Here is a 17,230-nt window from a genome sequence, read left to right on the forward strand (position 1 = left end):
TCCTAAAACCACATTTCTATTACAAATAACCTGTAATAATTTTAGCTCCACTAAGACATTAGGAGCACAACAATGAACAAAAATGCAACATAATACATCTCTTCATAATAGCACTAGGCTAATCTATGTAATTGCATTCAAAACTGAATAATTTGTACATCTTAGGGATATTTATACATGCCATGCTTAAGTACTAACTTCTAAGGAATTTAACATACTCAGCACAGGGCCTAATGCCAGCTATACAAACTGCTAACAGCCTTGGTTGCTAACTAATTGAGTTACAAAAGCTCTAGCTGTTACTTAAAGTTACTTATTACAATTTTACACTAAAACTACTAGATTATTCTTCTAACTACTGCTGCTGCTATAAGCTAATGAGTAATGTTAATACATCAGGCTACTGCATCATTACTATACATAATATGGAGTCAAGTCAAATGAAATATGTGCTAACTATCTAGATGGATTGCATCACAAATTTAACAAGATTAACGTACAAACAATGTAAAAATGTTCTATAACAATTTCCAGGATACAAAACACATAAAATTTCCAAAACGATGGTACATTCTCTGCACAAGTACAAAGCCATGTACCCCAAAAGCAGTTCAATTTGGGGTTACATGTGTGTCTATATTTAGAGAGAGAGAAGGAGAGATTGATGAGTCAACCGATATAATTAAACGCAAAACATTTTTAAAAAAAGTACAACAAAAAGCTACCCGAGAGAATTTGCGGACAGTTTTATTGTTCTAATGTCCAGACAAACCTGACAAGCAAATACCAAAGTTGTGTTGGTCTCTATAAAGTATGATCAATGATGTTAAAACACTATTAAAGTGAAACAACAAAAATTGATCCAGTCATAACCGAAGTTAACATAAAAATTTTTAAAAAAAAGAATTACCTTCACAATTTTTGGATCACCCCATGGGTGCCGCCTCCGAACATGCCCTAACAATTCACCCACTACACACAAAGAAATAGAACACAAATTCAAATGCTGAACAGAACGGAATCATGCAGCATAATGGTAGAGGTTAAATGCCTACAACTAGGAATAGGCAGGAACAAACGATCACAGAACCACATAGTAACAAAATTTCACAATAAAAAGAAAAAGATGGCATAGCATGAACTGAATTGGCAATACAAAAATAAATTAAGGTTGATCAGTGATGCATCTACACACACAAGCATAGTGACGCAAATACCCCACAATATGACCCCTCCTTAACAAACCAATTGTCCAAGAGATTGTTCCATGTCAAAGTGTAACAATATTTCAACATGTCTACATCATAATATGATAAGCCATTTTAAAAAATTAAGGAAATCAAAGTACATGTATTAAATTATCAGAAATTCCATAGAATAAAGTCACTAACCATTTGTTCAATAGGGTTGCTCCAAAATCACATTCTTATTCTCTTCAAAAACCTCATTTACAGCTTGTTCAATTTCTTCGACTGAAACCTCAACACCTGGTTGCAAAAACAAATGAAAATCAATATCCAGAAAGAAGAAGTTAGAAAATACATAATAAAATTACACAGACACACAAAACAATTAAATTAAATTAGGGTAAGAAATAATGAGACCATCAGCAGGCCAGAGAGAAGCACTCCAATTCAAATTTTGACATACAAAAAAACACACTACGAAATGATCATCCTAAACATGTAAAATTTGACATACCAACACCACAGGCTTCTTCAAATTCATTCAACTTAAAATCCTCCGAAGCAGTAGCTCCAAAAAATGAAAGAGCTGCATCTAACTGCGCTGTCGTTTTAATCTAGAAAAACAGGAACCACGTAAAACTAAATCAATTCCAGCTGCAAGAGAATATCCAATGTTTAAAGATAGAGGAGGATAGGAGCACAAACGTGGGGATCTTGGACTTGATCGACGATGCAGGGAGAGGCGAGGTGGAAGACACCAGCACAGCCATTAACAGCGCGGAGAATGGAGGGGTAGTCAAGGAGATCAATCTGGAAGAGACGGAGACGAGTTTCGGCTCCTTCTAGACCTTCTAAATGCTTCGTTTCATTCTCATCCTCTGCAACAGAACAGATAATGGGTTAGGAGAATAATAATAATAATAAAGTGATGGAAGATCGATCGAGCAAATTTGGTTTTTTTAACTGAGATCTTGGATGGTGGCATGGACATTGTAGCCACGATGGAGGAGTTCACGGACGAGCCAGGATCCAATGCACCCGCTACCTCCGGTCACGCACACAACCTCTCCGTCTTTTTCCATTTCCCTTTCTCTCTGTCCTTCCCCCAATCTTCACACTTCACTCACTGCCAATTTTACTTGCAATTTTTCTTTTATAAGGATTTTATAAAAAAGAAGAAGAAGAAGAAGAAGAAGACAGGAAGTATGTGAGAGGAAAAAACCATATTTTGTTAGAGAGAGAGAGGTTGTGGTTGTGGGGCTAGGAGCTAGGGACAAATTGGGAAAAGCCACCCGGGTCATTAACTTTAAAGTTTAGTAGACTATCTGAATTCTCAACCTAGCATATGAGATCAATGTACACTCTATCTGGAATTTAAGGCTGAAGTACAAAGGTAGAGGACAAGGTAAACTGTATTGCAAATTTGCACAACCAACACACATGAATTTATAATGTCTTTTGTTGACCCTTTAATAGTGTAATGGTTGCCAAAAGCTTTATAACTCAGTGGCATAACAATTCAAATCCCTCGTTGTGTGGCTAGTGACTTGTTTATAACTTTCTCTCATCAAATAAACCCTATTTAGTTCTAGTGTTCTACACTCCTAAGATCCAAATATCTGAAAAGCAGGATTTCGATCATTTCTGCACACAATCTCAGCTTCCAAAGCAATATCAGATTCAACCAATCATCGTAAATATGTGAGGGAGGTGTTATAACAATATCAAATTATTTATATTTAACATGATTTATTAAATTGCTCACAACTAAATCCTAACATTGCCCCACACTTGGTTGACTTAGAAAATATCAGGAGTGAGCTATGCCATGAAGATGAAAGAGATGACTATTGACCATTTCTAAATTATTCTAAGGAATATGGTTACTTGTGCTAGCTTTTAGTAATTTCTTAGCAAATCAAGCAGTAAGCTTCATAGACCACACAGTGACATGAAAGGTGAAATGCACTATATAGTACCCCTGCAACTTGGGGACAGCTGGTTTTTCTTTCATAAATATGTATAAATTTCAATTCTAATAATACTTTTTAACCATTGTCAAACTTTGGTCACAGCTGGTTTTTCTTTCATAAATATGTATAAATTTCAATTCTAATAATACTTTTTAACCATTGTCAAACTTTGGTCAGAAACATTTTTAGGAAAAAAAAACACTTGAGAGTAGATCTGACCAAAGTTGAATGACTTAACAAAATGTCATGATATGAAATGGCAACTAAAATGATATACAATATCTGGTGTTATGCAAAATTACCTCCTTCTCATTGTCATAAACTTAAGCACAATCAATGTGCCTATATCCAACCTGCATTGAAATATTAAAATCTGTAAGCTAACTGCCCGTTAACTATATATAATCCGCAGGTAAGTAACAAAACCCAAAACTAGGTAACAAAAAATTCCTACACACAATCACTCTCTCACACACACACACACAAATTCAATATTACTAGTTTCCAATCAAAATTCCTAAACTCACTCACTCACACACACAAAACTTCGATTTTATTAGTTTCCAATCAAAATTCCTACACACATTTATATATGTAAAGATCCAACAAATCTTATACTCTCTAGAGTCTATCCTTTAATCTAAGCTAATTTCACATATAACTGCAATAAAATAAAAGGCAAAAAATTAAGAAAAATCAAAGTGAGTTTGAGTTTCAATTTTCACCACCTCTTTTCACAAACAGATTCTTCTTCGCCATCTCCGTGTGCAACACCGACTTCGACTCGCATCAAAAACCATCTTTTGAGTAAGAAATGAGGAGGGATCCAGAGGTAGTTCCAGATTTCAGAGTAAGAGGAAAAGGAAGAGGAAACGACCTACAATTAAACTAGAGCTCAAAGTGAAAAAAAAAGCTTCCAAACTATGCTTGACAGTAGCGTCTCTTGAAGAGAGAAAAAAAATTTAGGGAGGGTGACGGCTCTGGAGGAAGAGAAAAGAATTTGGAGAAGGGGGCGGCTAGGAGAAAAAACTATTGCTAGGGTTAACAAAAGAAATAAGAGTTTCAAATTTTTAAATAATTATTAACAAAGTAAAGTCTCGAACTCGAGACCATATGGGCAAAACATGTGCTGCACACCACTGAACTGGTGATTGGAGTTAACGTCATAGTCATATAAATAAATAACTATATATTATATTATATTATAATAAATTATATATATTATATTACAATTTAAATAAATTATATATATTTTATTACTATTTAAATAAATTATATATATTTTATTACTATTTAAATAAATGATATATATTTTATTACTATTTAAATAAATGATATATATTTTATTACTATTTAAATAAATTATATATATTTTATTACTATTTAAATAAATTATATATATTTTATTACTATTTAAATAAATTATATATTTTTTATTACTATTTAAATAAATATAATTTAAAATGTGTAATTATTATTATATAAATCATTATAATAAATATATATATTTATAAATTATCACACATTCTATCTTATTAAAAATTTAAAAAAAAAATGATCATAGCTATTATATATTAAATTTATATAATAATTTTAATATGTGACAAATTACATTTACTTTTCCCATCAAAAAAAAAAAAAAAAACTACGTTTACTTTTAAAAAAATAATAATAATATGACTACCTAGATGGTCAGATTGAGAAAACATAATCATATAAGTACACAGAAAATGTCCATCACGTGCCATTCTTAGATTTGAAATCTAACCGTTGGATTAGAAGAGTGTAATGAAACGTTAATTCTGGCAAATTGTGGTCACAGTCAAACGGTTGGATTTAGAGAAAGGCGCGGTCAATAACTTATTACTGAATGCTACACCAACCAATAACTTATTGTTGAATTCATATTTTGAAAATTCAACCGTTGGATCACGTGGTCTATATGTTCTTAACATGCATGCCAATTTTTATTCCAATCGGATGTAATTTACCATTTGATCTTTAAACTCATATTTTATGCGTTATTTTAAACTACAAAAACTTGAATTTAAACAATTGATTAATGACATGGCTATTAATCTTTGATCACCTTGAAATTTTGTGAGCATGAAAAATATATGAAGATAATGTAATCTGACGGTAGATTTGTCAAAATTCAAATCGAATTAAGAAATATAGCGTTGGGTTCAAGTTACACTTGATATAACTCTAAAAAACGTTACAACAACTAATAACTTATTGTTGAATTCACATTTTGACAATCCAACCGTTGGATCACATTTTTTATTTGTTCTTAACATGCATGCCAATTTTCATGCCAATCGGGTGTAATTTACCATTTCATCTTTAAACTCATCTTTTATGTGTTATTTTAAAATACAAAAACTTGAATTTAAATAATTGATTGATGACATGACTATTAATCTTTGATCACCCTAAAATTTTGTATGCATGAAAAATATACGAAGATAATGTAATCTAACGGTAGATTTGTCAAAATTCACATTGAATTAAGAAATATAGGGTTGGATTCAAGTTGCACTTGATATAACTCTAAAAAACATTACATCAACCAAAAACTTATTGTTGAATTCATATTTTGAAAATCCAACCGTTGGATCACATTTTATATTTGTTCTTAACATTCATGCCAATTTTCATGCCAATTGGGTGTAATTTACCATTTGATCTTTAAACTCATCTTTTATGCGTTATTTTAAATTACAAAAACTTGAATTTAAACAATTGATTGATGATATAACTATTAATTTTTGATCACCTTGAAATTTTGTATGCATGAAAAATATATGAAGATAATGTAATCTAACGGTAGATTTGTCAAAATTCACTTTGAATTAAGAAATATAGCGTTGGGTTCAAGTTACACTTGATCTAACTTTAAAAAATGTTACACCAACCAATAACTTATTGTTTAGTTCATATTTTGAAAATCCAACCGTTGGATCACATTTTCTATTTGTTCTTAATATTCATACCAATTTTCATGCCAATCGGGTGTAATTTACCATTTGATATTTGAACTCATCTTTTATGTGTTATTTTAAATTACAAAAACTTGAATTTAAACAATTGATTGATGACATGACTAGTAATTTTTGATCACCTTGAAATTTTGTATGCTTGAAAAATATATGAAGATAATGTAATCTAACGGTAGATTTGTCAAAATTCACATCGGATTAAGAAATATAGTGTTGGGTTCAAGTTACACTTGATCTAACTCTAAAAAATGTTACACTAACCAATAACTTATTTTTTAATTCATATTTTGAAAATCTAACCGTTGGATCACATTTTCTATTTGTTCTTAATATTCATACCAATTTTCATGCCAATCGGGTGTAATTTACCATTTGATCTTTAAACTCATCTTTTATGCGTTATTTTAAATTACAAAAACTTGAATTTAAATAATTGATTGATGACATGACTATTAATCTTTGATCACCTTGAAATTTTGTATGCATGAAAAATATATGAAGATAATGTAATCTAACGGTAGATTTCTCAAAATTCACATTAAATTAAGAAATATAGGGTTGGGTTGAAGTTACACTTGATGTAACTCTAAAAAATGTTACACCAACCAATAACTTATTTTTGAATTCATATTTTGAAAATCCAACCGTTGGATCACATTTTTCTATTTGTTCTTAATATTCATACCAATTTTCATGCCAATCGGGTGTAATTTACCATTTGATCTTTAAACTCATCTTTTATGCGTTATTTTAAATTACAAAAACTTGAATTTAAATAATTGATTGATGACATGACTATTAATCTTTGATCACCTTGAAATTTTGTATGCATGAAAAATATATGAAGATAATGTAATCTAACGGTAGATTTCTCAAAATTCACATTAAATTAAGAAATATAGGGTTGGGTTGAAGTTACACTTGATGTAACTCTAAAAAATGTTACACCAACCAATAACTTATTTTTGAATTCATATTTTGAAAATCCAACCGTTGGATCACATTTTTCTATTTGTTCTTAATATTCATACCAATTTTCATGCCAATCGGGTGTAATTTACCATTTGATCTTTAAACTCATCTTTTATGCGTTATTTTAAATTACAAAAACTTGAATTTAAATAATTGATTGATGACATGACTATTAATCTTTGATCACCTTGAAATTGCAAAATATATGAAGATAATGTAATCTAACGGTAGATTTCTCAAAATTCACATTGAATTAAGAAATATAGGGTTGGGTTGAAGTTACACTTGATGTAACTCTAAAAAATATTACGCCAACCAATAACTTATTGTTGAATTATTATTTTAAAAATCCATCTGTTAGATCACATTTTATATTTGTTCTTAACATGCATGCCAATTTTCATGCCAATCGGGTGTAATTTACCATTTGATCTTTAAACTTATATTTTATGCGTTATTTTAAATTACAAAAACTTGAATTTAAACAATTAATTGATGACATGACTATTAATCTTTGATCACCTTGAAATTTTGTATGCATAAAAAATATATGAAGCTAATGTAATCTAACGGTAGATTTGTCAAAATTCACATCGAATTAAGAAATATAGCGTTGGGTTCAAGTTATACTTAATGTAACTCTAAAAAATGTTACACCAACCAATAACTTATTGTTGAATTCAAATTTTGAAAATCCCACCGTTGGATCACATTTTCTATATGTTCTCAACATGTTTGCCAATTTTCATGCCAATCGGGTGTAATTTACCATTTGATCTTTAAACTCATCTTTTATGCGTTATTTTAAATTACAAAAACTTGAATTTAAACAATTGATTGATGACATGACTATTAATGTTTGATCACCTTAAAATTTTGTATGCTGGAAAAATATAAGAAGATAATGTAATCTAACGGTAGATTTGTCAAAATTCACATCGGATTAAGAAATATAACGTTGGGTTCAAGTTATACTTGATGTAACTCTAAAAAATGTTATACCAACCAATAACTTCTTGTTTAATTCATATTTTGAAAATCCAACCGTTGGATCACATTTTCTGTTTGTTCTTAACATGCGTGCCAATTTTCATACTAATCAGGTGTAATTTACCATTTGATCTTTAAACTTATATTTTATGCTTTATTTTAAATTACAAAAACTTGAATTTAAATAATTGATTGATGACATAACTATTAATCTTTAATCACCTTTAAATTTTGTATGCATGAAAAATATATAAAGATAATGTAATCTAACGATAGATTTGTCAAAATTCACATGGAATTAAGAAATATAGCGTTGGGTTCAAGTTACACTTGATGTATCTCTAAAAAATGTTACACCAATCAATAACTTATTGTTTAATTCAAATTTTAAAAATCCAACCGTTGGATCACATTTTCTATATGTTCTTAACATGCATGCCAATTTTCATGCCAATCGGATGTAATTTACTATTTGATCTTTAAGTGGGAAGGCGAAAAAAATAGATGGAAATTTAAAGGTCTATTGCGGCGGTCCAAACCGCCGCAAAAGGGAGTATATATTGACCCGCCGCTATATCTAAGCCTAGCGCCGCTAAAACAGGTCTATTGCGGCGGGTCATTGGCCCGCCGCTATAGTGCGCCGCAAAATACTAGAGCTATTGCGGCGGGCATATAAAACGCCGCAATAGATCTCATGTATAGCGGCAGGCCAAAAAAGCGCCGCAATAGGTGATCTATAGCGGCGGTTTTCGCACCCGCCGCAATAGGTCCGCCGCAATAGTTCAGTTTTCTTGTAGTGAAACGATATAATCTAGTTTCGAACTATGCTTGCTTTTCTATGTTAATTTGAACAAATTCTCTTCATGTTTGTCTGATTTATTCTAAGTTTATTGCTTCTAATTAACTGGCCATTAATTAGATGATTTTAATCTTGTGATTTGATGTCGAAAGAGGGGATTATAGGATAGATCTTGAATATTTCAGCATAGGTAAATATAGAAATCGAAAGACTTGTATGAACCTATGTAGTATTAAAATCGTTGGTCTTAATGCTTTCTTGCTTTATTAAATTGCATACTCTTATGTAAAATAATGAACAAGAATGTTTCCAATTGACTATCGAAAGAGGCTGTTGGATGAGTTTGGAGATTGCTAACAAACAGAGAGAATTAAATTCAATTAGCTAGATAAGTAAAGCATAGTGAGGGATTAGGAGAAATCGATTTCCTAGAAGTTTCTTTCTTATGAAGTTGATTTTCAAGCAACATCTTTCTTTTCCTCTGCGTATCTTTTATTTAAATTGATTTTATTTTAAATTCCAATTACAAAAACCTTAGTGACTTCTCTAGATAGAATCGAGATTAGCATAATTTTGGTATTTGTCAAAAGTAAGTTACCAATCCCTAAGGACGATACCCTTCTCATCACTTTACTATAAAACTACGATATTGTGCACTTGCAGTTTTGCACCGTTCACCACCTATATTAATTCATTGTGATAGCACTGCTGCAATTGGTAGAGTTAAGAAAACCGTCACTACAACAGTAAATCCAAACCTATAAGAAGAAAGCACAGTACCGTGCGATCTTATTTGAGTAGTGGCATCATAACTATGGATCATATTAAATCTAATAATAATCTTGCAGATCTATTTACCAAGGCCTTGGCAAAAGGTAGGGTCTAGAATACATCGAGGGGGATGGGACATAAGTCCATAGATTCATGAGCCAATTATGAGGATACCCAACCCAAGGACCAAAGATCCTGAGAATTGGGTTCAATGGGAAAAGTGAATCATACAATGGTTGTAGGAAATACACTATTTATTTTTTCAATTATTTATTTTGTAAATAATTTTTTAATTGTTCATCCCTATGATGTAAGTGCATTTATCCTGTAATGTGAAAAGGTTGAGTAAAAAAACTCTTAATGAAATTTGTAATTCATATGAGTGGGGTGTCAGAATTACAGGAGCACCCTTTACAAAATTTCACCTATGTAAGTGTGGGGGTGGGGCTACTCCCTATGAGATTTGGACTCAATCTCGAATACACTCATAAAACTAGGATCAACACACAACCATCAAGTGCTAGCTATAAAAGCTTATGTCAACACCTAGGTTGTTATGTGTAAGCAGTGATGCTTAATTTCCCTAAAGCAGTTCTAGTTCAAGTTGGAGACCACTACGACTTTGGAGTTAAGATTGCTATTTTACTAAGTGAAGTTTCAATGCAAAGCGCACCTTCATGATGCCTAGTGACCCGTCTTTGCTTGTGAAGTTTCAATGCAAAGCGCACCTTCATGATGCCTAGTGACCCGTCTTTGCTTGGTAATATCTCTTTGACTAAAAAAAATTTAATATTAAAATGAATGGGGGATTGTTGGAGCATTTTAATATTAATTAATTAAAATGAATAAATATTACAAGATAAATATAAAGATATGGGAGTGAATATGGAAGATGAGGAGTTTGTGAAAATATTTAATCCCACATTGAAAAGGAGAAAGACTATTTTATACTTTTTAATTGTGGTGATTAATAGGCTTATATGAATTGACTCAGATATTGAGCTAGATATGTGCACAATGGGAAGGTGACGAGTGGAGGTGTCAAAAATGGAAATGAATCGGCTTCTTGGATCTTCCTACTTGACAGCCCATTCAGAATAATTACCATATTCGTTGGTGAGTAAATGACCCGAATTAATACTCCATTTTTATTATGGAAAATGAAGAGTCATCAACCACTTAATGGACTCCGTTTGGGCCTTTTCATTCTTCAGAAACTCCTTATCTCACCGTTACTTGTGTAACTCCAGCCTATCAGATTAATATTCAGCAATTAATCTTGTAACACCCGCTACATTAGAATAATGGACCTAATTAATCAGATTAATTTGCGTAGTAATTTCGTGAGGCCCACTGAGCCTATAAATAGACTCATTCAGACCCAATCCAAATGACTTCAATATACACTAAAAAAAATAGAGAGGTTTTTGGCAAGGAAGGGTGTTCTTTCTGGTGGAGCTTTGGGCTTGAACACTTTGTCCAGAGATTGTTCTAGCCATACAACACTTGTTGGGCTATTGTATCCTAGGGGAGACAAGTCAGAAAATGTCTGTATCAGTTACAATGTTTAGTCAACCAAGAGCTTGAATCTCTTTAAAAAGAGCGAGTGCCACACCTCAGTCCAAATAGTGTTGTGTAATTTTTCTCTTAGAATTAATAGTATTCAAAAGTATTATTCAGATTCTTTTTGTGTAATTTCCATTATTATTGTGTTTGCACCAACACATCCCACCTTACGTTTATTTCATGTCAAATATCTTTGGTTGTTGATATCTTTGTCATTGCTTTTGCATTTGCCAAAGCTAGATGAGACAGTTTCATGCAAGCATAGAGACCTACAAGAACCATTGAAACTCCAAGGGTGCATACCTATTCATGGTAGAGATCTTCTAGAACCAATTCAAGTTCGAACAAGTGAGTTTTACAAAATGTTTCTTCTTAGTGAAAATGAGCTGCGATTGGCTGAGGCTATTATCCTTAATACTTTCATGGATTTGGAAGAAAATGCTATAAAAGCATTGTTAGAAGAAGATAAAAATCTCACTTTATCCAACTGGACCTATCGTTCAAACTGGTTCAACTTCAAGCAATTAGGTTGAAAGGTCAGACTACTTAAGATGGTTGGACAATCAGCCACATGGCTCTGTTTTTGATGAGTTGGGAAATGTTCCTCATCTAAACATGGTAATGGACGACCAAAATGCCATAAAGAACACATTCAATGCAAGAGTCGTTACGGTCAAACGAAGCAAGGGGCATAACAACTCAGAATTCCCCATAAACACTACATTTATCACCAAATATGTTACTCAAACAATCAATTAAGCCACCATTGAAGGCCTCTAATGGCTAGAAAGGTAAAAACATATATAAAGGAGGCCAAACCTAGAGCAATGGTAAACAAAAACACATATATCAATCTAGATATTCAGATACCATTTTCTCCAATCGTGTCTTCGGAGGTTCATTGGCTAGCACCACACCGGTGACCTATCCGACTCGCTCCTCCTTATTCATTGGCTACCATTTTATTTACAATTATTTATTTTTCTCATAAAAGTGGTATTAAAACTTTCTTAAAATAGTCCATTAATAAATACCCCAAGAGCACCCATTAACCTAGACCCTTAAATATTTTACAAGCCATCTTTGGGTTAAGTAATATGTTTGAGTTTGGTTAGAGAATGTAATTAATTGTGTGTGTGTTTAATAGTTAGTTTGTTTAAAAAAAAAACAAAAAAAAAAAAAAACCAAAAACAAAAAACAAAAACCCATCTAACCCTACCTTAAGGCAGTAACAGATGGCACCAGCTATTAAGGCAAGGCAAAAGGTAATAAATTTTAATAGGATATGACTATTCAATTTTCACAGGACCTATATAGCCTATATCATATTGGAGCTCAAACCATTTTCCTTTTGTTGTTCTTTCTCTGGCCCATTTTCTTTCAAATTGTTAATGTGTAGTTTCATCCCTCACAATTTATGTTTAGGACACTCGGAAGGACTTTGTGGTTGTTTCTCTTTTCTTTTCTTTTTTTTTTCTTTTTTTTACTGAAGTTTAGATTTTTATTTTTAAGGTTCATTTTCACCCACAATTCTTTTAGGACTACATCATTTGTCACTATTTTTGTCAAAATTTAATGATATGATCAACTATGAGTAGTACAATCACTTTCACATAGATCTTATATTTTTTCTCTACCACTCAAAATCAATCACATCAGGAAGGTTGACTCCTAAGACTCTTTCACTTTCATCAATACAATTGACATAATTTTAATTGTAATAATGATTTAATATATTCAATAGGTTAATATAATTTGGGTTATTTTATAGGATAAATTACGTTATTCTCATAAAGTTTAAGTAAACAACACTAACTTGAAATTTTCTGAAGAAAATAACACCGTATTTTATAGTTACTAATTCTAACGGAATATTCATTTTTCTCAAAAAAAAATATATATATATATATATATATATCTTTAACTTTTAGTTAAACAATGAAGTCCTTTCTCCTTTCATTTATTTCCCTAATCCAATCATAATGGTCCATTTCTGTCTAATTCAATCTTGGTTGTTGGCAATACCTTCACCTTTTTTCATTCTCCCTCTCTAACAAATGAACTTCTTTACTCTCTCTCTCTCTCTCTCTCTCTCTCTCTCTCTCTCTCTCTCTCTCAAAGAAGTCTCCCATAATTCTCTTTCTTGTTCACCAAATTTCACATTCTCTTCAAATCATCCAGACAAATCTTAAAGGGATTCTAATGGGCCATAGTCTAATATTATACCTATGCATTAAATTCAACAAATAATTTTAATCCATCCTAAATAGCATTCTAACTTTTCGAAGCTAAATATTTCAAATCATTAGAAACTAAATAAACCACATATAAGAATATTAGGATTTATGTGAAAACCCATTACTTCTTGAACAGAAAAACTATGATACTAACTCCAAATAAATTTACTATAATAAAATAAATTACAATATATTCTCAAGTTTATATCTAAAACTCGAGTTCACATCAATACAGTAGGAAATAAACAAATCCATACCATCTTCAATTTGGATATTACAACTTTCCATAGACACAACATCCATAACTCTCCTAGAAAAAATCCCAATTTTTCCACTCTTTTGTGTATCTCATGACTAAAGAAACTCATTGTTTTCTTTGCTCTCACTTATACGTAGGTTTTTTTCTTTTCTCGCTTCACTATTTTAATTTGAACTTCACAAATTCTCCTTGATATATATGTTTTACAAAAACCTTTTTTTTTTTCTTTTCATGTGCTATACCTCCCAATGTGAGTTTTCTCTCTCTATTGGTTTTATACACACTGCTATAATTCTTCTCCTTTTCCTATACATGAGAACTCTTGGGTCAAAGTCATCAAATCTTTTACAATATTATGTTTATTTGAGAATCCTATTCTTATTTGTTAGGTTTAGACTCCTGTCAAAAATAGTAATTAACCAGTTTTAAGGTCGAGTTGATTATTAGATTTATTTTGAGAACCCTATTTAATCAAACAATCATCAATTTGTTTCAATTTTTTTTTCCTAGGTAACAGATATGGTAACCTCGGAAAACCATTGAAACAAACTAGTTCCACAATAAAAAAAAGACTGGAAGGACTTGATCTTATCAATCCCAAGATGAGCAAATCCACTATCAAATAGAAGTTTACAGACTAAATAACCATATTCTTCATAAATAACCATAATCCCAAAACCACCCTTGAAAGTTTAGATCTCTAGCATCTTTGATGACTGGTATAAGGCAAGAACTTCTACAATATCGGATCTTGATTTTCTTCAAGGATAGAAGATATGATTATATAAGAGAGTTTTGGGTACACAAACCCTAGATGTAGAATAGGAGGCACTTTTCTCTCTGTTGTGCAGGTAGCACGCCAAGACTCAAATCAATAACAGTAAATAAGTGGAAATTAAATAACAAGCACACATAAAGAATACAAGAATTTACGTGGTTCGGCAAACTGCCTACCTCCACGGGGATGACGAAATTTCACTATAAAAAACAGGGAGATACAATAGTGCACAATAACATTTTCAAAAAACCTAAATCCCAATACATCCTAGCTCTCTCTCACCCACAAGATAAGAAAAACTCTATTCTTCTTCTTATGCGGCTGCCAGGTTTTTTTTTTGGAATTACTCTCATCAATTCTCTCCTTCTTGCTGCATATCATAAAGCACATATATATACATGTTACTTTATCAAGTCAACTCCTGGGATTCCTAATACAGCTTGTATTAGGTCAATTTCTATGACCGAATTGGGCTTGGTTAGGCCTTATGGGCTTGTGGCAAAATTCAAGCCACACTTCACACCACATTAACAAATCTCCACCTTGGCTTGAATTGATCAAACTACACTAGCGAACTCCTCCATTGCCTCCACCTTAGCTCTTAAGGGCTTACAAGCTGCAAACATCAACCAAGTCCAAGTAGCTCTTGAACTTATTTGTTGGAACTGACTTTCTCAACATACTAGAGGATTCCCTAGTCTTATTCTTCTGTAGTGACCTATCTCTTCTACATCCCTATGAGACAATGGATCTCCACTGCTAGTTATGAGAGCAAAGCTAACCATGTCTTCAAAGCCATATCTCTATGGTGCTTTGTGAACCCGCTTCTCTCTACCTTTAGCAATTGAATAAGACTCTTCTTGTTGCTGCTATGGTTCAATCTCAGCATCACCCTTATCACTGGGTGAACTATTCTCGTCAAACTCCACCTCAATAGTTAATTTCTCTTGTGGCCTATCATCACATGTCTCTGCTTCATTCTATTTCAACATAAAGGCTTCATCAAATATGACATCTCTGCTAATCACCGTTTTCTTTGAGATTGGATCCCAAAGCCTGTAGCCTTTAACACCTTTTTCAAAACCAAGAAATATGCATTTTCTTGACTTTGAATCCAATTTAGAACACTCTCCACTCTGCATATGCACATAAGCTGGACAACTAAAGATTTTTAGACTCGAATAATCAACTGGTCTACCTAACCAAACCTCTTCTGGAATCTTGAAATCTATGGCTAATGATGGAGATCTATTAATAATGAAGCTTGTTGTGTTAACTGTCTCTGCCCAGAACACCTTAGGTAACCCTGCATTCAATCTCATGCATCTGGCTCTTTCTGCTAAGGTTCTGTTCATTCTCTCTGCAACCCCATTCTGCTATGGAGTTCCTTTAATTGTGAAGTGACGAGTAATACCTTCCAATTCACAAAATCTTATGAATTATTCATCTCTATACTCTAGTCCATTATCTGTTCTAAGGTATTTTATTTTCCTGCCAGTCTGATTCTCAACCTATGCTTTCCACTTTTGAAATATGCCAAACACATCAGACTTATGCTTCATAAAATAAATCCATACCTTTCTAGAGTAGTCATCAATGAAACTGACGAAGTACTGAGCACTGCTATGAGAAGAAACTGATACTGAGCCCCAAACATTTGAATGAATGTAGTCAAGAACACCCTTACTTGTATGAGAGCCTGTCTTAAAACTGACTCTATGCTGCTTCTCATACACACAATACTTGCAAAAGTCTAGCTTGCATGTCTTCACCCCTTTCAATAAATTTCTCTTGTGCAACTCTAACATACCACGTTCACCAATATAGCCAAGTCGCATATGCCATAATTTTGTGTCGCCAGCGTTGGACTCCACCGGAGTGGTGACTGCAACTCTTCCTACAACTGTGTTCCCAATCAATCTATAAAATTTTCTGTCCCTTCATCACCATCAAAGCACCTTTAGTAATCTTCATGATTCCACCCTTTAATGAGTATGAATAGCCCAAATCATCTAATACTCCTAAAGAAATTAAATTCTTTCTAAGATCTGGAACATGTCTGACATTACTAAGAACTCTCACAACTCCATCAAACATCTTGATCTTCATGGTACCAATTCCAATAACCGGGCATGTAGCATCATTACCCATTTGGACCATACCTCCGTTGTAAGGCTTAAACGTGTCAAACCAATCTTTCTTTGGAGTCATATGATATGAGCATGCTGAATCTAAAACCCAAGATTCCAATAGAACATTGTTACCTGATGAGACTGAAAGTAAATCTGCACCAACTTCATTGTCATCTGATGTTTCTTCAGCAACACTAGCTGATTCTAGGGGCTTCTTTCCATTCTTCTTCTCCTCTAAATGCTCTTTCAACTCTTTACACTGATTCTTGTAGTGCCCTTTCTTGTGACAATAAAAGCACTCTACATCTTTCTTTGCACGTGATTTAAATTGTGATCTATTCCTGTTGGAGTTCCGTCCTCTTGACTTGCTTCTACCCCTATTGCTTGACTCAAACTTTACAATAAGTTCATTAGCCTGAGAACCATCGCAATCTTGCTTCATCTTTATATGTGACAAGAGAGCACTAGTCACCTCCTCGAGTACTATAGTCTCTTTCCCGTACATCAACGTAGTCTCTAGATGATCAAAAGAAGTAGGAAGCAACGCTAATAAGAGTAATGCTT

The 17,230-nt window shown here is 32.6% G+C and overlaps 1 protein-coding gene across 2 annotated transcripts; it reads right to left on the reverse strand.

Annotated features, from left to right (window-relative positions):
* Positions 1-481: 481 nt before the first annotated feature.
* Positions 482-4,193, reverse strand: LOC115983820 (bifunctional dihydroflavonol 4-reductase/flavanone 4-reductase-like). 2 transcript variants are annotated; one of them, XM_031106643.1, is made up of 8 exons: positions 3,889-4,193; positions 3,463-3,513; positions 2,152-2,313; positions 1,893-2,065; positions 1,702-1,801; positions 1,392-1,487; positions 911-972; positions 482-772 (listed from the first exon to the last, which is right to left on the reverse strand). In XM_031106643.1, the coding sequence occupies exons 3-6, from the start codon at positions 2,267-2,269 to the stop codon at positions 1,399-1,401; spliced, it is 480 nt and encodes a 159-aa protein (XP_030962503.1). In that variant the 5' UTR covers positions 2,270-2,313; positions 3,463-3,513; positions 3,889-4,193; the 3' UTR covers positions 482-772; positions 911-972; positions 1,392-1,398. The 2 variants fall into 2 exon arrangements, 1 of the variants encoding a protein (XP_030962503.1); XR_004090249.1 differs by lacking the exon at positions 2,152-2,313.
* Positions 4,194-17,230: the final 13,037 nt, after the last annotated feature.

This window comes from Quercus lobata, chromosome 4 (genome assembly GCF_001633185.2).
Source record: "Quercus lobata isolate SW786 chromosome 4, ValleyOak3.0 Primary Assembly, whole genome shotgun sequence".
Lineage (NCBI taxonomy): Eukaryota > Viridiplantae > Streptophyta > Magnoliopsida > Fagales > Fagaceae > Quercus > Quercus lobata.

Excerpts from the sequence above, each read along its gene's own strand:
- LOC115983820 (XM_031106643.1), bottom strand. The coding sequence starts at position 2,269 with ATGGAAAAAGACGGAGAGGTTGTGTGCGTGACCGGAGGTAGCGGGTGC. Across the intron at positions 2,066-2,151 it reads TGCCACCATCCAAGATCTCA|AGGATGAGAATGAAACGAAG; the intron begins GTTAAAAAAACC and ends GTTCTGTTGCAG. Across the intron at positions 1,802-1,892 it reads ATCAAGTCCAAGATCCCCAC|ATTAAAACGACAGCGCAGTT; the intron begins GTTTGTGCTCCT and ends CTGTTTTTCTAG.